Source organism: Pollicipes pollicipes, unplaced genomic scaffold (assembly GCF_011947565.3).
Source record: "Pollicipes pollicipes isolate AB1234 unplaced genomic scaffold, Ppol_2.1 Scaffold_3773;HRSCAF=4423_pilon_pilon_pilon, whole genome shotgun sequence".
In the NCBI taxonomy this organism is placed as follows: domain Eukaryota; kingdom Metazoa; phylum Arthropoda; class Thecostraca; order Pollicipedomorpha; family Pollicipedidae; genus Pollicipes; species Pollicipes pollicipes.
Genome location: NW_023596370.1, coordinates 165,498 through 188,945, shown reverse-complemented (window position 1 = coordinate 188,945; position 23,448 = coordinate 165,498). Strand labels below are relative to the sequence as shown.

The following is a 23,448-nucleotide window of genomic DNA, read 5'->3' as shown; positions in this document are numbered from 1 at the left end:
CTCTCGTACGGGCGTCACGACCTGTGTGCTGCCCTCTACCACACGCTCATCCTCCTTCCCGTCATCATCACTCGCCACATCCTCACCAGCGTCATCCTCATCGTCATCGCCATCGTCATCGTCATCGTCCGCGTCCCCGTCGCTCTCTCGCAAGGCTGGCGCGGCCGGCGGCTCCTCCGCGCCCGTTGTGTTCTCCACCGAACTGGCAGCGGCCGGCGCCTGCGAGACCGTCGGCCTCTTCCCGCGTCGCGTCTCGCCCACACGCAACACCGTCGGCTGGGACGCGTCCTGCTGCTGTGCGGCGGCGGCCCCGTCCCGCGCCGTCGGTCGGTCCGGCTGGATAATGTACGACGTCTGCGAGTCCGTCCGGATCACGCTTAGAATGCCCTTTTCGGCGCGCACGCCGGCCCGGAGCGTGGCCGCGCGCGGCGTCAGCGCCAGACCGTCGGCGTCCGGCGGCGTCACCAGTCCGCGGGCCGTCAGAGAGCCGGCGCCGCCGTCGGCGTCCCAGGCGGAGAGCAGGGCGGCCAGCGAGGCCGGCCCCGGCCCGGGCGCGAGGCGCGCCGGCGCCGCGCCACTGACGGCCAGCAGCAGCGGCACGGCCGCCGCCGCCGCCCACAGCGCCTCGCGTCTCATCACGTCGTCGGCGCGCCTGCGGTCTCACCGGTCCATGCTCGCGCCGCGGCCGCAGCACCAGCGTCGCGCGCCACTCTCGCCGCCGCCGCCCGGCGCCACACTGACGCCGCGCCGTCGCCGTCCGGGCCGGTAGCGGTGGCGGCGGCACGCATGCGCGTCGACCGGCGAGTGAGACGGGGTGGCCCAGGGCCGATTACATGGCCGGTTGAGGACGGTGCCGGCGGCGCGGCCGAGCTGCGCACTGGTGCTCGCTGAGCCGCCGAGCAGGCGGAGCCGCCGATGGTGTATCACCAGGGCTGGTGTTCACTGCACCACCCGATTGCCACTGCACGACTTGACTGGCAGAGGCTGAGCCATTCCTCGCCAAGTTGGCCCGAAGCCCAGGACCACAATCCAGGACAGTAGGCACGCGGACCCGCGCGTTCGAAAGGCGTGATTTCTTGGCTGTGATGACCCAGTCTCGGACTGATGACTCTCGGACTGGTCCCGACGATCACTCAACCACTGGCTATCAACCACCGCTCTCAACCACTGGCTATCCTCAAGTTTGAGTTCACTGTCGACTGTATCTAACTAAACGCTACTAATGTATACATTGTATTCATCAATCTAACGGCCATTGTCATTTTGTCATTAGCTCGGACGGCATTGGAAGCATTTCGTTGCTGTTTGTTCTGTTTATTGGTGTTTTCGGGCGCGCCGAATGCGGTGCGCCGTCGGTTCCGACCAGGCGTTCGTCACGCGATCGATGCCCACGGTAAACGTGGCTGTTAAGTACGCGCTGGCCCCGCCGACGACCGAAACCAGGACACACTTTTAATGTTATGCAAACGGTACTGAAGCACCTTGATCGTATCATGCAACACGGAGGCGCAGCCATTCATCGCAGCTTCACGCCAGCCGTGGTGGGGGACGGCGAAACATCCGGACGGTGGTCACGCTCGACCGCCTGTCACTCGGCTCACGCCAGCAAGCCAACGGGACAGGGTGTCAGTGCGCGCCTGCCGACGGTTCTCTCGAGCCACTAGCCCCAGCTCACGGCCATCCCGTGCGACCACACCGGGCCCGCCCGGCGCCGCCGCCGGAGCGGGGCCGGGCGGGGCGGGGCCGGGGACGGGCGGGGCGGGGAGGGGCCGGCCTTAGGCCGGACCGCCGGGCGTGACCTCCCTGACCGCGTCTTTGGTCGGCGCCGCCGCCGGAGCGGGGCCCGGGTGGGGCGGGGGCGGGGCCGGGGACGGGGGGGGGGGGGGCAGCCTAAGGCCGGACCGCCGGGCGTGACCTCCCTGACCGCGTCTTTGGTCGGCGCCGCCGCCGGAGCCGGGCCCGGGCGGGGCGGGGGCGGGGCCGGGGACGGGGGGGGGGGCAGCCTAAGGCCGGACCGCCGGGCGTGACCTCCCTCACCGCGTCTCTGGTCGGCGCAGTCGTGAGGGGTCCCGGCGCCAGGCCGTCGGCGTCAGCACAGGCCGCCGTCAGGGCGTCCCGGCGCCGGGGGACGCCGCTGCCCGCGCAGCCCGTGACAGCCGCCGGCGAAAGGCGGAGAGACACTGCCGGTCTCCGCGCCGATGCCAGCATTTTCTCCCCAGTTACCAGCGCTCTCAACATGAAAAACGCATGAGCGGGGAAGACGCGCTGCGACTCGGTGAGTGCCGTTATTGCCGTCTCGTTCAGCGGCCGATCGTGTGTTAATAAAGCACCAGGCAAAACGAACTCATCCACACCAGCGCGAAAGCCTGGTCGCCAGCGGCGCGTTGTTTCTCATTCACGACCGCGAGATGCCGCATCAGACGGAGCCTCGCCCGAACGCGAACGGTCGACGCAGACGCCCGGCTGTGCTCTGTGTGAGCGATGGCGCCGGATACAACAACGCCAATCCTGACGACGCAGACGCCCGGCTGTACTCTGTGTGAGCGATGGCGCCGGATACGACACAGTCAATCCTGACGACACAGACGCCCGTCTGTGCTCTGTGTGAGCGATGGCACCGGATACAACGCAGCCAATCCTGACGACGCAGACGCCCGTCTGTGCTCTGTGTGAGCGATGGCGCCGGATACGACACAGTCAATCCTGACGACACAGACGCCCGTCTGTGCTCTGTGTGAGCGATGGCACCGGATACAACGCAGCCAATCCTGACGACGCAGATGCCCGGCTGTACTCTGTGTGAGCGATGGCGCCGGATACAACACAGCCAATCCTGACGACGCAGACGCCCGTCTGTGCTCTGTGTGAGCGATGACGCCGGATACAACACAGTCAACCCTGACGACGCAGACGCCCGTCTGTGCTCTATGTGAGCGATGGCGCCGGATACAACGCAGCCAATCCTGACGACCACCAGTGATAAGGATCCCAGTAGGTCACAGATCTTTATCCCCGACGACTCGGGCATCATCAATAAGCAGACCGCAGAACGGCACCGGACAAGCGAACCCACGACAGGCCGCTCGGGGACGGCAGATGGCCGTCTGGCGGACTGCCGGCGACCGCGACCGCTAGGAGTGGGCGGGGAGCGCTGGCCGCGGGGACCGTAGATCAGTCGTCAGACCGGCGACCCCTGCGGTCCCCGGCCGCCTTACAGCGACGCCATGTGGCCGACAGCACACACACGCATACACCCGAATGCCGAAGGACGGAGGCAGGTGGGCGCAGTGGTAAAGCACCCAGCCCTAGGCCATGCTTTTTTGTTCAGCGTACCCGCATTGTAACTGGTATGGATTTCATAACAACCACGTTTCATCAACATTGTGTCCACAGCTTCCTTACAATCCAGTCGACACCTTCACGCGATCGTCACCTATAAACGTAAACATCAACACGTATAGGTGTTTACAACTAAGCAGCGCTGATCCTATAAACGTAAACATCAACACGTATAGGTGTTTACAACTAAGCAGCGCTGATCCTTATTTTCGATAAAAACTGAGCTATGGGCCGATGTTAAAAACGCGACTCTTCAGTCACACGTCGCCAAGAGACTTTCTTGAATCCGTACGAGCCATCCAGACGTACGCCGCGGTACCCCCCCCCCCCCCTCCCCACCCTCCAGTTAGGCTGTGACGGCATGGTGTAACCCACAATAAAGGTGTAGCGACGTACCAGACCTTAGCACAGGATCGCGTGTCGATGACCCCCGAGCGCGATCCAAGCAGCATCCGCGCACACTCCGAGACAGCCGGCAACCGGTCAGGCCCGCGGCCGGGCGCGGAGACCGCGGCGCGTCACACGAGGCCATCCTCGCCCGCCCGTCCGTGGGCGGCGTGGGCCGGAGCGCCGCCCGCCCGGTGGACGGGAACCCGGTGGACGGGAGCCCGGTGGACGGGAGGCCGGTGGACGGGAGCCCGACGGACAGAAGCCCGGCGAACGGGAGCCCGGCGGACGGGAGCCCGGCGGACGGGAGCCCGGTGAACAGGAGTCGGGCGGACGGGAACCCGGTCAACTGGAGCCCCGTGTACGGGAGTCCGGCGGACGGGAGTCCGGTGGACGGGAGCCAGCACTGTCAGTAGCATGAACTGCAAAGACCCAACACGGCTTGTTTGGCATAGGGAAAAATTTGGACCGATTGCCTGTCAAAGGCGATTCAGAAGCAGGATGTCCATACGTCGCACCATATGCCGTGTTCGTGGCATCGGGTGACCCCACATGGGATGTTGAGAACACGTACTGGCTTGTAACGCGTAACGACTCACGTTGGGAGCACCGGCAGTGTACTCTGCACCAGTGGGTGGCTGGAAAGCCAGAGGCCGAAGGTTCGACTCCTCGCGGTGTCCGCCCTTCTCGTCGCGGTGAGAGACGGGCGACGCCATATAACCTCAGCAGCTGAGTCTGCTGCAAAGCTGCGCTGACAACGACCTCAGGTGATCCGTATCGTGACCTCAGGTGACCCGTATCGTGACCTCTGCTGGCCCGCATCGTGACCTCTGGTGACCCGTATCGTGACCTCTGGTGACCCGCATCGTGACCTCTGGTGACCCGTATCGTGACCTCTGGTGACCCGCATCGTGACCTCTGGTGACCCGCATCGTGACCTCTGCTGGCCCGTATCGTGACCTCTGGTGACCTGTATCGTGATCTCTGGTGACGGCCTGAGCGCAGCACAGACAGCCAACGGCCTGCAAACGGCATGTCACACATGCCAGAGCTCGGGCCGGGTCACGACCCCTGGTAACTCCTAACAGCGTAGTAGACGGGAGGCAACAGCGGAACGGACGGGACTGTCAAGACACCGGACCCTAAGGACGAGCCCCCCCCCCCCCCCCCCCGGGCGATCGGCACCGACGGCAGCACGGGTCGCCATGCAGCAGCGAGAGGGCCGCTCGCGCCGCCGCTGCCTCGCCTGTCGACAGCAGCAAGGCGTGAGAAGGTCGCGGTTGGTGTCAGCAAACACCGTAAACACCGGAGCTGGCTACGGCAGGTTTAACTGGCTACCACTAACAATTAGCTTTCACAGCCAAGCCGCTAGCGGTCGAGGTTGCGACCGCTTAGCTCTAGTTGGCCCTGTAGAGATGCAGCGACGCAGAGAGTAAGGCTCAACCGGCTGGCACGGACAGTCCGCTTTTACGGGTGTTCCGCTGGCGACAGATGCCGCGGCTGTTTGGCTCTGTTCGGCCCTGTACAGATGCAGCGAGGCGGGCAGCAGAACACAACGGAGTTCGCGCCGCGGCTTAGTGTTTATGACTTCCGCTGTCGCCGCCATCGAAGCGTGCACCAATTTCAAGACGGGCGTCCGCTCCGCAGCATTACCCGGCGCGGACCAGGGGAGATCTGATAGGCCGCCACGACATGAGCACCGCCTAATGACCCTCGACCACGATGTGGTCGGACTTTAACAAGTCCCGACAGCTCGTTACGCCTCAAGGACAGGCTTGCCGACCTCCGTTGGACAGGCGTGTCATAACTCGGAGCATGTACTCCTCCGAGGTGGTTCCCCAGTGCCAAGCATGGGCCCTCCATCCGCACATATAGCTGTCCGATGAACAAAATCGCAAGCTGTGTATCTCTTGCCCAGAAATCACCCAAAATTATCGGAAATTTACCAAATGTGCCTACGTGCATATCCCCATCCAACATTGTGCACGGTGCGCTGAGTAAAACATTTGAACTATATTTTGGACCACATACATATAGCAACTTTACCCCTTGACGCAAATATCGCTCCTGGTACAGAAGAATAACGTCATGAAAACCCCGTCCGTCTGTTGCAAATCATCCGTTGAAAACCAAACATCTGACACTAACATTTGACATGCACTTCTAGTGATTTCCAGAAGACCACAGCACTTCACATCGTAGGCGTCCACGTCCAGCGGCACGCGTCACTCCCGCGGCGGCGCCGCCGGCCGGCCGTCTCGTGGGCGGCACCGGGAGTCGGCGGCTCCCGCCCAGCTGGCAGCGGCACGCCCGCGCCGCCGGCCGCCGCCGGCTCCGTCACGAGCCGCGCACGGTCAGCCGCCTCCGAGGAAAGCGAGATGGCTCGGTCGTCTCGCTGCATTGGCCGCGCTCCAGCCGGAGAAACTGGCCCGGGAGCGTGCACCGGCCCGGCGTGGGCAGGAGGGAGCGTGCATCGCCCCTCCTGCCTGCTAATGGCTTCTTGCCCCGGGCCGCTCCCTCAGCGGACAGGAGGGAGCGTGCATCACCCCCTCCTGTCCGCCGAGGGCTTCCTGTCCCACAAGCGAGGTCCTGTTCCTCCGCACATGAGGGCCTCTTATGAGACTCTCTTCTCCTGCACGTGAGGTCCTCATCTACCGCATGCGAGACCCCTTTTCCCTGCACGTGCGGTTCTCCTCAACAAGTGAGGTCTTTTCCCGGGCATACTTTCGATATTTTTTTTTTTCAGGACATACTCCCTTCCCCCACATGACCATCTCCTTTTCTTGTATCTGAGGATCTCTTCTCTCGCAAGTGGATCTTTTTATCCCCGCATGTGAGGCTTTCTGCCGCGCACGCAAAACCCTTATGATTCCTGCACGCCGGATCCTCATCCACCGCGCGTGAGATCCCTTCCAGCCACACGTGAGGTTCCTGTTACCCCACCCCCGGCGCCTGAGACTACAACGGAACGGCTCGGCGGACCACCGCGCCGGACAACCGCCTGCGCTGACTCATGGCACCAGGACAACAGCGCGTCGAGGTGTCATGTCATCTTCACAAGAGGGCCAAACTGCTGCTTTGTTGGACTTATCAATGGCGGTGCCCACCAATAGCAGACACAACACACTGGCTAAGAGTGACTAGGCATCAATCAACGATTCCGACGATTACGACGCACAATGCGAGGCAACACCTGGCGACCTTTCAGCCCGAGGTCCTTCAGAGCTCGCCGCTTTCAGCCGATGTGGGACCACCGACGGTTCCTGCCCTCCTGTCTACAGCGCCGACACCAGTGGGCTAGTCACGCCGGCCCATTCTCCGGCGTCCGCACCGTACGGTGAGGTCCGTAGCGAGGACGGCCCTCCAGAGGCAATTTGGCGCGGTCCTTCAGAGAGGCGGTGGCGGTGGCGGACATTCACTGCCACGGCGGAGCGGCGGCGGCTGCGGCGGAGACAGACCGGCAGGTGGTCTGTGGTCCGCGGTCCGACGGCTAGCCAGACCCCGGCCACGCGGCCACGCGTACCGCGGACCGCGGGAGCCGATTAGTCTGGGCGGCAGACGCACCGCCGACCGCCAGCTGCCGAGGCATTGTTCAACCGATTTTGCGCGCCACTGGATCTACAGTAGGCCCGCGCGGTCTGCGAGGCTTCCCAAATTGTACGAGCCACGGGTGACATCTGCTCGCCGACTTTTTAAGCCACGGCCTCTTTTTCCCGCCACTGGCCACGCTTCAACACAACTGCGACCGTCGCGATGCGGAAGCCAGGTCCGGTAACGCCTTCCGGGCGTTCTTGTCGCCGTCCGCGTGCGGTCTCGACGGCGCTCCCGCCAGCCTGCACAATGACCCCCGCGGCGGCGGCGCGCCGCCACAGAGGCACGGGTCGGCCGGCCGGGCGGCGCCAACTCGTGATCGTGAACGGCGGCGCAGCGGCCGTCGGTGACCGCTGACCAGGTGCGGGTCCGTTGGCGGCACCGCAGCGCCGGCTGTCGGCGTCACCCAGCCCGCCGCCGCCGGCGCTCGGTGAACCGCTGGCCACGGCCGGAGCCGCTGCGAGAGGCCCGCCAGCGCCGGCCGGCGCCGGAGGGCGCGAGGCAGACCCACTCATCACGGCAGACACGGTCCGGTGCAGCAGACGGTGAGGAAACGGGGGGGGGGGGGGGGGTAATAAGTGGAAAGGCATCACCAGCAAGCACGGTTAATAACAGCACGTGCAGGGGAAATCAGAGAGACGTCGAACAACGTGAGAAGGCAAGCCCGCCAACTGAGAACGCGAGACGGTGGATACGGAGCATAATTGGCCGATCGGCGGAGGAAACCCCAGATCATCGCGGTCACGCCCGACACGGCCCAGCCGGCGTCACATGCCGGCCGCTCCCATGCGCCGGGATCGTCTCCGTGCCGATACGGCGGCGGCAGCGACCGGTCGGTCCGTTCATAACGGAGCGGTGCCGATCCTGTGCGCGTGGTCCGGGCGCCATATGGACCGGGCGCCGCCCTGTCCCGCTCGCGACACTGGGGCAGCTGGTGCGTGAGGACTCGGCACTGACCGGGCGCTGACCGGGCGCCGTCCTGTCCCGCTCGCGACACTGGGGCAGCTGGCGCGTGAGGACTCGGCGCTGACCGAGCGCCGCCCTGTCCCGCTCGCGACACTGGGGCAGCTGGTGCGTGAGGACTCGGCGCTGACCGGGCGCTGACCGGGCGCCGTCCTGTCTCGCTCGCGACACTGGAGCAGTTGGTGCGTGAGGACTCGGCGCCGATCGGGCGCTGCCCTGTCTCGCTCGCGACACTGGAGCAGTTGGCGCGTGAGGACCCGCCGCCGACCGGGCGCCACCGCCTCCCCCGACTATGGACATGGGGATCGGGAGAGGCCCGCGCGGACAGGGCCATCACGTCTGACGGGGTGCCCGGGGCACGGCGGACCCGAAGTCACCCGTCCCGGCAGTCAACTGCCGGTGGACGGTGACGTAGCTCAGCTGTGTAACGGGGCCCGCCCGAAGAATCGATGTAACGATCAGCACCGACAGCCGGTACAGCTCTGCTATCAGAGAGCCCGGAAGATCCGCCGAGATACTGATGGACCCAAGAGCGGTATCATGGCGTGTACTGAGGCTGAGCGAACTTCATAGCACGCAGCTCACGCAGCAAAGTCTCTCATTGGATGACGTACGCATCTGTCGCGCCACACGCACGTACGCACGGCTCCCGATCACAAGAGATCAGCACGACACGCACATACACTTCCACCCCACCGGACGCAAGCGCACTGGGTCCCACACCCTTAAAGAGGTGGGCCAGTCAGCATGGCTGCCAGTCCCACCCAGAGCGAAAGCATGGCGTGCGACTTGTAACCTGTACTCCAAATGGCTGAATACCTTGTTCTGAACTCAAACGGTATTACAATAGTTAGCTGCTGGCTTTTGGGGCTGACTCGATAGACAACTAGACAAAAACTTCCACCAACCTTAAATGATTGACGGCCAAAAACCCGGCCGCGCTCATCCTCCAAACGCCAGTAACGCTACAACCGAACCCGGGTACGGTCACTGCCACCTGGCGAACACATGCCCAAGCCGAGCCTCGTCTGCCGTCCGGACAGCGTCGCCACCGTCGTCGGCACCACACCGCGTACGCCGCGTGCCCGCTGGGCCGTCGCGATAACAGGCACATCAGGCGTGACGCCCTCACGCGGTCGCGGCGCAATATAACGCAATGCGTGACATCATCATAGACAAGGGTGCAAGTCGCCAGCTGGTGTGCCGGTGCCGGAGATCACCTTTTTCAAGTATTTGGTCCGAACTCTTTGAATGGGTGGATTTATGGGATCAGAGCTCACGCTGAGCAGTGCTTGTTGTATGAGCCCTGACCCCTACCATCTGATCACGCAATTCCAGGCGACGGCAGAATTCAGTGGCGAAAGTTTAACGTGCCGCAATGCTCAATACGGTCCGTCCTGCCCTCTAACGTGAACTGACCTTTAGCGCGACCGCTGGCACCGGTTGCAGGCCATATCTGTCAAGTGCAAATAGCGAGCGCCCAAAGCGCCTCGAACACACCTCAACACGGGTGGGTGGATCGGAAGGCAGGCGCTCTAACCAACTGAGCCACCGGGACGGACCTTGCTTCGCATTGCTCCACCCTGCTTCGTCCGAGAGCACACAACACTTGTAAAGCGCTTGTGAACAGTTCCTTACAAAACAATCTGCCATCTATTTAGTGTAATTCGCGCCACATCAACAGCGTAAGGCGTATCCCTATTGTTAGCTCGCATGGCCCTTGCTTAGGGCCGTCGTGTCGACAAAGCAAGACTAATGACAATGCCCGGCTGCCGGCCGCTCTGGGGCCGTTCCGGTGCGATCGACCAGTTTGTTCCGGCCGGCGCCTGGCACCATTGTGCCGACACCGGGGAGTAGCCAGGCGGAACTGACCACCGCCGGCGGCCGACCGGGCCGCACAGCACGACCCCACAGACGGCCGGCCGGGGAGCACAGACGGAGCTGCGGGAGGCCACCGCCCTCGCCAGCGGCGGCCAGAGGGCAAACGCGCGACACTTCTGTACTGATGTCTGCTCCACGGCGTCACAAGTACCCCGACTGACTTATGACCACGAGTATAACTGAATGAAAATCTTTCACTGTCGTGTGTGGCAAAATTCGCCCGTCCTGTCTCAGGCTGTGCGTAATTAACCGCGATGCACTTTTCGTATACTTTAAACGAAATGGTGTTAAGAAAAACACATTAGCTGCGTCTTTAATCACGAACAGATATCAAAGCATCAACTTTCGCTTTTTTAAGCACAATCCAACAGTCCACACCGTCACTAAAACACGCTCCAAAATCTGAAGTCGTTTTGCAATGCACACCGAGCTTGGCGCGCGGAATATTGAAGATGCGCGCGCGCAGAATACTGAAGATGTGCACGCGCGCAATGTTGAAGATGTGCGCGCGCGGAATGCTGGAGACGAAATACTGGAGTGCTCAGCGGACCACGGGAAACGCCAACACATTGCATGCGGGATTTTCGGAGGACTCCGGCAACGGACGTGACGTAGCTCATAACTAGACTAGGCGCGCGCAGCGTGAGAACCGCACGGGTCGTCACGCACGCTCGAGCGTCCGGCATCTCTCTTGCGCTGAGCATCAGATGAAGAGCCGCGCCGGCAGGTCATTTTACATTCCTTCACATTCCAGTCCTATGTGTTGGGTCCCGGGCATTGACACCAAAAAGAAGTCGCGCACGCCGAAAAGTACGCAAGCAGCAGAAAAAATCGCGCGCCTGCTGGGAACCGAGCCAACGGCCCCACACACGTACATCAGCCGACTGCTCAGCTGAGCGAAAGTCGCGGTACTCACCGCCGGCCGCCGTTGCGCCTTGGTCTTCTCGAGACCGCGGTTGGCCGTCTCGTACTCGATCATGAGCCCGGTGCGCCGCAGCAGCATGTCCGACTCGGACTGGGCGTACCGGGCGTGCAGCTCCAGGGTCTGGCCCAACGTGCCATCCGCGCTCGTCGTCGACAGGTCAACACCGCGCTGCCACACACAAAACGGTGGAGGCCAGTGGAGGTCAACCAAGGTCATTATACGTAACGTCATGTAAGGTGAGCATAGTTTAGGCTAAGCCAGGCTAGGCTAGGCTAGGTTGGGCTTGGTTGGGCTAGGTAACCTTAAGTTAGGTTAGGTTAGGTTAGGTTAGGTTAGGTTAGGTTAGGTTAGGTTAGGTTAGGTTAGGTAAGGTAAAGTAAGGTAAGGTAAGTTAAGGTAAGGCAAGGCAAGGTAAGGTAAGGTAAGGTGAGGTGAGGTGAGGTGAGGTGAGGTGAGGTGAGGTAAGGTAAGGTAAGGTTGGCTTAGGTTAGGTCAGGTCAGGCCAGGTCAGGTCGGGTTAAGTCAGGTTATGTCAGGTAAGCTCATTATAAATGACACGAGTTAGACCAGACCCGCTAAGCGCAGGCTGTGTCGGCGTAAGTCAACCAACTACCACACAGCAGGCCCAAGCTCAAGTTAGTCAGCAAAATATTTGAACATTGATGATATGTGGAGATCAAAGTCAATGCCAATCATTAAACCCAAGCTACTAAAAGTAAATTGTTTGCTTCTATACCACAAGCCTGCCTTGCAATACTTGTCTACAACACTTGGGCAACGTACCACACGGCACATTCCGCCCATGTTTTCCTTATGAACAACCAACCCCCACCTCTACTGGATGAATGCGGACATCGTTCAATCGGTCTCACGACCACAAATATGCCAGAGGCGACCCGCGTAAACACAACGGCCTGGCCTGAAGCCCTCCCACATCACGCCCAGCCACGCATGCCCAGTGAGACACGGGTCCGCTCAACACACCAGAGCACCGGGACAGACGGCAGTCGGACGCCAGAGCCAAGCTCATCTCCGCTGTTCGCTGCCGTCACCTTGTACTCCTGCAGTGCGCCCGAGAAGCGTGTGTTCAGCTTGTGGTAGAGCCCGTTCCAGCCCTCGTTGGAGCCGACGCCGATGTTGAGCGCCGTCGCCAGGTGATTGATCTGGTTCGACAGGCCTGGAAGCGGAGCCCAGCCGTCAGCGTATCGCGTGCTTCGGGGATCCGCGGCAGCGAGCGACGGCCGACGGAGACGCGTCGCAGCAACAACGCTCCGCTCGATACATCAATGGTCGTGATAGCTTATCCACTTTTCTTCGACAAACAAGGCTCCATGTTCACGGCCCAAGCAGCCTATCGCATCGACAATAAGTCCTCACGAGGGATTACCGGCATAATGTGCTCTAGCATATTTGAAGGTGTTTCCGAAAAGTTGTGGTCACTATTCTTGATACGACATGCTTCAACAGTTTGGTTCCTAGGTATAATCCCGCGCGAGTGTCCAACACTTTAAATGTTTCTACAACTGTCACGGCATTTAGAAAATTTGCCATATATTTTTGAAATATATGATAACTTCTCTTGCCATAACCAGCCAACCTGAAAACATTTACCATCAGCTTTTCCTATGACAATTCAGGGCTACGGTCTAACAAACCAAAAACGCTCACGTCACACAAATGTCGGAACAATGCCAGCACAATAGCATACAGCTACCCTACGATCCACTTGAGGCAGCAATCATGACATAACATCAAACCATTCTGGATACATCATGCATCAGTGACATCCACCCCACCCCCAACCCCCATCCCACCCCCGTGATACGTTTCGAGACTCGTGTCAGTTCCGACAGCGACTGCCCTCGGGCAGAACGTCACGTGTTCCGCGACGCCAAGCGCTCGCCTGACGCCACAAGGTCACACTCACGCTGCTGGGCGAACACGACGGCGGTGAACGCCTCAGCGGCGCGCTGTAGCAGCGGCTGGTACTCGTTGAGCCGCACGCGCTCGCGCTGGAAGAACTCGTCGCAGTCGGGATGTGTGGCGCGAGAGCCGGAGAGGCCGTCTGTGAGCCGGGTCAGCAGCGAGCGGCGCACGAGCGTGCGCACGGGCGGCTCGGGCCGCGTCAGGAACGCCTCCAGCGCCGCGTCCCGGCCGTACACCTCGTGACGCAACAGCAGGTTCAGATACCTACCGACGCACACAAACAGACATAGAGGTCAGGCACGGGATCACCGCGTGACGCAGCAGCAGCTTCAGGTACCTACCGACGCACACAAACGGACATGGAGGTCAGGTACGGGGATCACCGCGTGACGCAGCAAGGTACCTACCGACGCGCACAGACATAGAGGTCAGGTAAGGGGATCACCGCGTGACGCGACAGCGGGCTTGGGGCTCCGCCTACCAACATGGTCTCATGCCGGACATAGAGGGCAGTTCAGGGAGAGAAGGGGCATCGTATAGGCGAGGATGAGAACTTGACAACGCACGCCAACAGACAGAGGCCGTTGTGACCGAGCCCCCTGCCTTTCCGTAATCCCGCCCGGCGCAGGCACTCCAGCCCCAGCAGCAGAGCCTGGTCTTTATGACTTAATGTTGCACTTTCCAACGGTACGGCGTAAACGGCGCTGATGACATAAATTGTAAACACATAACACAGAGTCTGTAGCGGCTTCCTATGCTCCGTTTGTTAAGTGTCACCTTCCACGCTCCACAATGCCCTAAAAGTCACGTACGCGACAATGTTGTGCAACTGGCTTGCGCAGCATGCAACTTTATCTTTCACGGACAATAACGAAAAGTTGACCTTAATCAATCATGTGGCTGCAAGGGTTGCCCCATCACTTGCTGCGAAACGCCTCGGTAATATAAACATTTATGGCGTGGCCAGCTCATAGCCGCGGAATAACTCCCCACACTGGCGAATGACACTTCCAGCTGCCGCGTGGAACTGCGAGCGGCCGAAGTCCTGTTCGCCCACGGTAGACTGCATACAGCGGGTACACCATCTAGGGCTGGGCAGCCCTTAATCCATATAAGCAAGTTCCAGTTTGGAGAACATGATCGTGGACACAGCGTTTGCGAAGACGGTGCCATCCAACACGAGCAAGAGCGTCTAACTTCCGTCCTTACCCCCGTCTTCCGCGCGGCACCTCGTCCCACCACGACGCTTTAATGACCGGCGTCTATTGGCGTTGACGTTCATCCACGCCCAGTCGGCGACCGCCCTGTGAATCAGGGTTCCACCGGAGCCTGAGTCACCGGCGCCGCGGCTCGCCGGCGGCACCAGTGCAGCCTGCCGGCGGCCGTCCGCGCGCACCCCCGACCAGGCCCGAGGGCGCGCGGCCGCGACACCGGCCCGAGTACGTGCGCCCCGACCCGGCTCGGCCGCGACACCGGGCCGTGGCGTCGGCACGCTCGGCCACCGCCGGTTGGCCCGGGCGGCGGGCCGGAGCCGTGGGAGCCGGCGGTGAGGCATGACAGACACCCTGCGTCGGCCGGCGGCACGGGGAAGGAGCGGGCGGCACGGCGCCGGTCCGGACGCGATGACCAGCAGGTACCATCCGATTATCGACCGACCACCGCTGGTGTCAGCGAGATACGGACGCGATGACCAGCAGACACCATCCGATCATCGACCGACCACCGCTGGTGTAAGCCAGACACGGACGCGGTGACCAGCAGGCACCACCCGGTCATCGACCGACCACCGCTGGTGTCAGCAAGACACGGACGCGATGGCTAGCAGACACCATCCGGTCATCGGCAGACCACCGCTGGTGTCAGCCAGACACGGACGCGATGGCTAGCAGACACCATCCGGTCCTCGGCCGACCACCGCTGGTATCAGCCAGACACAGACGCGATGACCAGCAGACACCACCCGGTCATCGACCGACCACCGCTGGTGTCAGCCAGACACGGACGCGATGACCAGCAGACACCACCCGGTCATCGACAGATCACTGCCGGTGTCAGCCAGACACTGTGTCAAAGGTTCGACGCGTTTACAGGTCGGTAGTGTCGTAATCTGGCGTTGTTCCCCGTCTTTGTTCGTGCCGTGCATTACCAGGCGACTTACAAGACAGCGACTAGTTTGAAACTCGGCTGGTAACACACGGCACGAAAATACATACGGGCTGCCGCCGGGCGACGAGAAGGGAAATGATTCCTAATGCAAATTGTGTCGCCGATTATTGATCGAACGAATGCACGGCAGATTACGGGTGGGCCACAAATGACTATGCTGAGGGTGCCTTTTGCACTCTGGGTCGGTCATCATCACAAAAATGCATCAGACAGATATGACTCTGATCTCCCAAGACTTTTCGTTGTCTCTTACTTTCTCCTGAGCAGCGACGTCGGCACGGACTCGCGTTACAATGAGTCTTACATACCGTATAAGACCTATGAACTCAAGTTAGTCCGATTCTTACAATGAATGCCATATGGAAATAGCTTACCATACAAATAATAAATATAATCCCCACACCAACGTTTCACTTAATGCTTTCTTTTAAACAAGCATAGATCAGAAATCGAAAGGAAAACCGAAACGCTCCGCAAAACGGCTTGCAGCATGGCCAAGCATAACAGTTCGGGAACCTATCCACCAGTAAGGCGACCAGTCTCAATGGGGCTGCGAAGAGATGGGATTACCCCGCGTGCACAACCCACAGAACGTTATCAGTGAGGTCACACTCCCGCAGAAATTGCGCCATCATCTGGAGCCGCCACGGTATCAATTCCTACCATCAACAAAGGCCGCTACAAAATGGAACCAATAATGCCAACATAAATGGTATGATTTCAATATTCGGGCCGATACTTCACGCAACACACGCATGAAACGATAAGAACCGACACGTTAGTGCAACACATAAACACGGATTATGTAATCAGAACAAAATTGTAAGTACATTCGTCCTACTCCTTCGTAAGTATATTCTTCGTGCAAGTAAATGTCACATGCATACAACGCAATACTTATTACACCACCAGGCATGCGTTCGGTTCGTTCAGCCTGAAGAAGCCCACAACTACCGACGATTAAACAGCGCGTTGTTGGTATGTGTGCAATGGACGGGAAACGACGGGCGTCCGGGCCGCTTTCCGTCGCAATCCGCCACTGTCCATCGCGCACCGGCCGACGGGCAGAGCGCCCCTCTCCGGGCGCCGGCCGCCGATGGCGTCAGAGGTCACGCCGGCCGCGCCCGCATTAGCCCCCTGTTTCCCCATCGGGGCGCGGGGCGCGGGGCGCGAGCCTGACCGGGCCGCGACCGACGACAATGGGTGTCGGAGCGTCACGCCCGCCCGCGGCCTTTCACCGGGTAAAACGGGCGGCGCCCGGCGGCCGGCGCCACAACACCGGACGGCAGCAGCATGCGGCGCACCTCCCTCCTCGTGCTGACGGCGGCGCTGCTGCTGGCGACGTTCGGCCGGCCGGCCGACGCATACCGCCGGCGCGACTACACCAGCCGCTACGGCGGTCGGGCGGCGGCGGCGGCGGCCGGCGCGGGCCAGGACGAGCCCGAGTCGCGCCGCCAGCAACGGCTCTTCAACCCATTCCCGCTGTTCACGCTGGTGAAGATCGACAACTTCGTGTGTGCGGCGAGCAGCGGCAACAACGGCACGTGCTACACGGCGCAGGAGTGCGACCAGCTGGGCGGCGTGGCGTCCGGCAGCTGCGCGCAGGACTACGGCGTCTGCTGCGTCTTCACCAAGACGTGCGGCGAGACAACCAGCATCAATAACACGTACTTCGTCAACCGCGGCCACCCGGGCTCCTTCGACGGCACGGGCAGCTGCCAGCTGACGGTGCACAAGCTGCACGACAACATCTGCCAACTGCGGCTGGACTTCGACTCGTTCGTCATCGGGCAGCCCGAGGACCAGAACCACCTGTGCCAGAACGACCAGTTCACAGTGAGCGGCGGCTCGCCGGTGCCCACCATCTGCGGCATCAACACCGGCAACCACATGTACATCGACGCCGGCACGGCCAGCAGCCACACGCCCATCACGCTGTCGGTCGTCACCACCGGCAGCAGCTTCAGCCGCAGCTGGAAGGTGCGCGTCTCGCAGATCCCGTGCAACACCCTCTACACGGCCGAGAACAGCTGCCTGCAGTACTTCACCGGCATCCAGGGCGCCATTAAGTCATACAACTTTGACTTCCAGAACGGTGCGCAGCTCTCCAACCAGGACTACACCACCTGCATCCGCATGGAGCGCAACTTCTGCGGCATCCAGTACACACCGTGCGGCGAGCCGGGCACCACCCGCCAGATGGCTTTTCAGCTCAACGGCTCGCCCGAGAGCTCCGTCACGTCACAGACGGGTCAGAATTGCGACAAGGACTGGATCATCATCCCCTGCGCCACAGACAACGTCAACCAGCCGCTGACACGCATGAGCGACGAGAACGTGTGCGTGGACCGACTGTGCGGCGATAAATTCAACGCCGTGGAAGGCACCAACACGTCCGACGCCGTGTACAGCTTCATGAAGCCATTCCGTCTGTACTACCACACGGACGCGCAGGAGGCCGACTCGGAGACGGCCGAGAGCGGCAACACCGGCTTCTGTCTCAACTACGTGCAGCAGCCCTGCACGGCCAAGTGAACCGGTCGCGGCGGACCGGAGCGGGTCGCGGGAGAGCGGGCCGCAGCAGCCCGCCGGGCGCCCACGCTCTCATTGTCACGGACGAGGATGGGGGCCCGGCGTCCGATGTGGTGATGTGACAGACGGGATGGGGGCCCAGCGTCCGATGTGGTGAGGTGACAGACGGGGGAGCGGACCCGGGGTCCGATGTGGTGAGGTGACAGACGGGATGGGGGCCCAGCGTCCAACGTGGTGGGATGACACATGGCTCTGGAGAAAGACGACAACTGGTTTCAAATTTGGTTTGAAAAGGAGGGTAAGCTGCCGGTAATTCACCGTCTTGATTCCTTAGTGCGCTAAAACGTATGCTCCTTTCAGGTCCCAACAAACTGCTCCTACCACTGTGCTCATATCAATTCGATAGGAAGCGCACGCCTGAGTGCCCCTCCGTTTGACATTGGTTGCATGTCTATGTTTCGCGATATTGTTTGTTGTTTTGTTGTTGCTTGATGAGTTAATTGAAAAATAAACATACGTGTCCGCCGAGGACTGGTCGACGCTACTTTTCAGCTGTTTCCAACTCTCTTTGCATTGTTAACAGTCCATGTGTTAAAATCCTTAAGTTAACGTACATATCTAAAACCCCAATTCCAGTGCATACTTACACATTTTTTTTGGCAAATATGAACTGACATGTTCACGCCAATAACATCCACAGGGCGCGAAACATCGAGTCCCGGCAACACCCGTAAATGCCCATACCCCGCCCGCCCCGCTCCCGGCCGCCGCGGCGGGCCAGACTCCGTTCTCGGCCGCCGCGGCGGGCCAGACCCCCGTTCTCAGCCGCCGCCGCGGGCCAGACCCCCACTCTCGGCCGCCGCCGCCGCGGGCCAGACCCCGCTCTCGGCCGCCGCCGCGGGCCAGACCCCCCCCCCCCCTCTCGGCCGCCGCCGCCGCGGGCCAGACCCACCTCTCGGCCGCCGCCGCGGGCCAGACCCCGTCCTCGGTCGCCACCGCGGGCCAGACCCACCTCTCGGCCGCCGCCGCAGGCCAGACCCCGCTCTCGGCCGCCGCCGCGGACCAGACCCACCTCTCGCCCGCCGCCGCAGGCCAGACCCCGTCCTCGGTCGCCACCGCGGGCCAGACCCCACTCTCGGCCGCCGCCGCGCGCCAGACCCCGTCCTCGGTCGCCACCGCGGGCCAGACCCCACTCCCGGCCGCCGCCGCGGGCCAGACCCCGTCCTCGGTCGCCACCGCGGGCCAGACCCCACTCCCGGCCGCCGCCGCGGGCCAGACCCACCTCTCGGCCGCCGCCGCAGGTCAGACTCACCTCTCCATGAGCCGACAGTCGCGCTGCCAGTCGTCCCCGAGCAGGACGGTCGAGTCGGCGCCGAGCTGGCGGCGCGAACGCAGCTCGGCCTGCAGCGGGTCGGTGGCCGGCGGTGGCGGCAGCGGCGGGGCGATCACGCCCGCGCTCCGCCCGCCGCCCGCCAGGCACTGCTCCAGGTACTCGAGATCCTCGTACTGGCGCCCTATCACCCAGCTGCTCTGCGGCGCTGCCGTCTGCGGGTGAGACGCGATGCCATCAGCGGGGCCTCCGGGCGGGCGGCGCTCCGGCCGGCGCAGGTGGGAGGTGGCGCGCCACCGCCCGGCGGATGCCGCATAACACGTATGGGCGGCGTCGGCCGTGCATCGCACCTGCACATGGGCCACAGCGCCACGACGTCAATGAGTCCGGTGGTGGGACCCGACCACTCCCGCGCGCTGGCGGCCATTTAGGGCACAGTGCAGCTGTCGGTCGCACTAACCACCACCGTTGGAGACACCGTGATAAGGTGTGGCTGCTGCAGACACCGGCCTCCACCAGTCCACCCAGTGACGCTACACACAGGGTGCCACCCGGCGATGTGGGGTCACCGATCATTCCCGTCGGCCCGTCACGCAGACCGCATGACTATGGCAGCAGCTGACTGCGCGGCGACACGCGGGGTGGGTAGCTGTGCACCCACACCCGATACCGCCCGGCCGTGTCCGGTTACAAGAGCGCGACATGCGAGTTATTCAGATAGATCCGGCACGGGGCGTGTCAGTATTACGCGCTCCGACACTCGACTTCACCGCCTTGCGAAGACACTGGTGAATAGAAGGCCGACTGGCAAACTATGCACTCTCATAAGGCCAAAGGGATTCCGGGCAAAGTTGGCGCAGCACCCAGCGCGTGCGATATCTCGACGATCACAGCCACGACGCGCTGCAATCGCCGCGTCCGAATACATTAGTGGAATTGCACGGGAATACGTCCAACGTAGCATTGGACACCTCAGTGGTGCCGTACACCCAGACGCTAGCCTGAAGAATATCAAGACTGCCTGGAATCAGCAGCACCTCTTACCTTGGTCACCTCGATCTGGTAGTTGATGATATCGCCATTTTTCGTGACCTGGTCGGTGAAGCGGACCTTGTAGAACGGCCGCAACGGGGAGAGCGGTTCCGGGCTGGAGGCGTCAGAGCTATCCGCCCCCTCTTCCGTCTCCTCCCGCACGTCCTCCGTCTTGCACCGGTCCATCTGACCGCAGGCGCGGTGTGAGACCGACAACGTTTGGTGCGTGGTATTCGTGACTCAGTGAATTTTAAAAAGTTTCAAAAATGACATGGGAAAACCTTATGACTGACACAGATGGATGCGTAAACAGAGTTTGCTAAGAGTGAGTTGATGGTAATAGCTGACAACAGCCAGGTAAATATGTCTATCTAGGCAGCACACAGCTATTAAACAACAAGTTCAGCCTGCTGATAACCTCGGAGAATTGTCCGAAATGTTGGAAATTTCCCCGAATGGCTTTCGGCACTTCAATCACGAAGACTTTCCACAGATAATCATCCATACCAAGGAAAAATCCCAGAAAATTTTAGAGCATGATCAAAACAGAGAATATTTTTATTTGCTTTCCATGACTATCACCATTGGCTGTGCATGGTGCCATGGAGTCGAAGCTGGGGAATAATTTTCGGATCTGCCAAACATAAATCAAGGGTCTCTGTGGAAGATTATTAGAGAGATAATTGTTCAGTGAACAATTTTTCCACTGCTGAACACGTCCTAAATATTCCAGTGAACAGAAGCACTTGGAAAACATCTTGCACATATTGACATACCATGGACATCATTGTTGTGTACTGAGAGAGCTATAATGTGACAACTGATTAAAATAAGATGCCAGAGTTTGCAACATACTTTAGTCAGAAGATTCCAGCAACAGAATACACAACAAAGCTTGAAACAGTTTTAAACAATATGTCGCTGCTTGAGGCGCCAATAGCCAACAGTGTCAAAGGTACCTTTTCGGACCCAGAGTCTGTGATGATGGCTTCCGCAGTTGGCTGGTTTCTAGGCTTAAAGATGTCATCATCACTGATATCTCTTGGCACTTTCTTTTGCAGTGGTGTGGTTATAGCTGGGTCTGTGGTAGCCTCCATCATTGTGAGGCTTATGGTAATGCAAACCTGAAATGAGTTATTCATTATTTTCAGTCAATATATACAAGATATACTAGCTGGCTAGCTTTGCTTCAACATCCCATTTTGTAGAATGTGACAAATCTATCTAAAACCTATAACATGTAATGACCTTAGTAATGTTTTAAAATATTGCTGTGATGAAATCACTGATCTCATCAAATATATGAACACTCCATTAATAACTATTTTCTTGAACATCCATTGGCACCCCCAAACATTTACTAATGGGCATTTGGCATAGTAGAACAATGTGCTAATACTTCAATATCTTAATAGTACAGATACACAATACATGTTCAACACTTATCCATTCTTGTAAGGCACACAATCAAATTCACTGAAACTTGCATACCTACAGCTGTGTTCCATGTTGTGATCCCAGAAGTATGCTACCTAATTGGCTTTGTCAAGACTTGCAGTAAAATACCATCTCTTTGACAGATATGTCTATCTTGGATTTGAAATGGTTGCTCCATGGAGCAGAGCAAAACAGAACTTTGCCTGCATGTGCCATTATGTGTTTATTGTAACCAGTCATAGCATGTATGTTGCTTATGGTCTGTTTGATAAGATTTTTTAAGATTTGTTCCAAACCCTTTGAATGGATGGATTTCCGGGATCAGAGCTCACGCTAAGCAGTGCTTGTTGTGCGAGCCCTGACCCCTACCATCCGATCGCGCAATTCCATGTCAACGGCAGAATTTTGTCCGTCCTGCCCTCTGACGTCAACTGACCTTTAGCGCGACCGCTGCCACCGGCCCCGGGCCATACCTGTCAAGGGCAAATAGCGAGGGCCCTAAAGCGACTCGAACCCACCAACCCACCCGGCCATGGGTGGGTGGATCGGAAGGCAGGCGCTCTAACCAACTGAGCCACCGGGACGGACAAAGATTGTTTTAAAATACACCCACATATGCAAAACAAATTGAAAAAACAGACTGAGTATTTGTAATGCCCTCCTCCCATTGCTGTAATGAGCAATGCAACTCTTGAACAGAAGCCAGACTTGAGCACAACCTCAAGTATGTTGATTTGACAAAACCTTTCCAAAAAAGCCATCAATGCAATTTACTCCCCTTTACCTCACATGAAATATCCTTAAGCAGAGCACAATCTTAATAGCTCTCTGTCCAGTTTTTGTCTATCTGCTATTTGGTAAGTATAGCATGCATACCTACATGCGTTCATCTATATAAGGCTGATGGTTGCCGTTCTATATTTCAGCATAAAAAGTGCTACAATACCCTTATCCTTCACTGTGATACCACATCCACCAACCATGGGACACTGGCAAAATTGGGCACTAAATGGCCAAGTATGCCAGAGGCCCACACCAGTAACAATGGAATCACTCTAAATTGCAATGCATTTGGTTCAGCACCTTGACTTTTGGTGCACAGGCCATCCAAATGTTATGCTAAGCCTGATGCCAGGGACAGCATTTTAAAGGAGGGTAACTGAAGGGTGAGGGAGGAGGTTTCAGACAGCATAACACCGTGCTCAGATAGAGTTGCACATAATACCACAATACAAATGAAGTATTTCCAAACATTAAGCCTGCATACTGTTGGCTTTCACATCTGACAAGCAGCATGCCCACCTTTCTTTCACATCTGTAGCTTAGCTGGGGGCTATACAAATGTTAGCTGTAAGGGACGTTACACTAACACAGCATAAACCGAATGGGAGGGGCGATCTTTGCCCAGCGTCACCAGTGTATAACAGGGGAAAGGCGGGATCGAAAATATGGAAAATGTGTAGCGTATCTTTTGGACTACTTCTCGTAATCAAAGCCCACAAACGTGGAGAAATTGTAAGAAAACACGCTACTACCTTATACCTTTAAACGTTTGTTGTAACCTCCGACTCCTGCAGCCCAGACCCGCTTCGCCGCGGTTGTTGACTGGGGCAAGGACCGCTGCTGCCAAGACCGTAGTAGTTTGTAAGTAGTAGAACAAGTCATCGCGCACTGCTCCCCAGCGTCATGTTCGGCGCAGCTGCGTCACGGGAATGCACAAACAATATAAAAGAAGGATAATTATATTTTATTGAAGTACTATGTACCAGGGATGTTTCATAGTGCTTGAAAAATACAGTTGCTATTAGAATGCATAACCCAGTGTTTCGCATCTTTTGGAACAAAAACTGCACATTCCAGCTTCAAGAACCAGAAACATGAAATCCATCACTAAGAAGGAGGTCAATGCAGCGCAGCTCTGACAAAAAAGGCCGCCGTC

The 23,448-nt window shown here is 59.3% G+C and overlaps 1 protein-coding gene across 1 annotated transcript in view; it reads right to left on the bottom strand.

Annotated features, from left to right (window-relative positions):
• Positions 1-23,090, bottom strand: part of LOC119092985 (sorting nexin-32) — a 34,519-nt gene extending 11,429 nt beyond the window's left edge. The window contains exons 1-7 of the mRNA XM_037215875.1: positions 23,052-23,090; positions 21,032-21,196; positions 20,085-20,258; positions 19,023-19,255; positions 13,014-13,276; positions 12,139-12,263; positions 11,078-11,254 (exon numbers count right to left, since the gene is read on the bottom strand). Of these exons, the coding sequence (XP_037071770.1) occupies positions 11,078-11,254; positions 12,139-12,263; positions 13,014-13,276; positions 19,023-19,255; positions 20,085-20,258; positions 21,032-21,172 (1,113 nt within the window). The 5' untranslated portion in view covers positions 21,173-21,196; positions 23,052-23,090. The remainder of the gene's footprint in view (positions 1-11,077; positions 11,255-12,138; positions 12,264-13,013; positions 13,277-19,022; positions 19,256-20,084; positions 20,259-21,031; positions 21,197-23,051) is intronic.
• Positions 23,091-23,448: the final 358 nt, after the last annotated feature.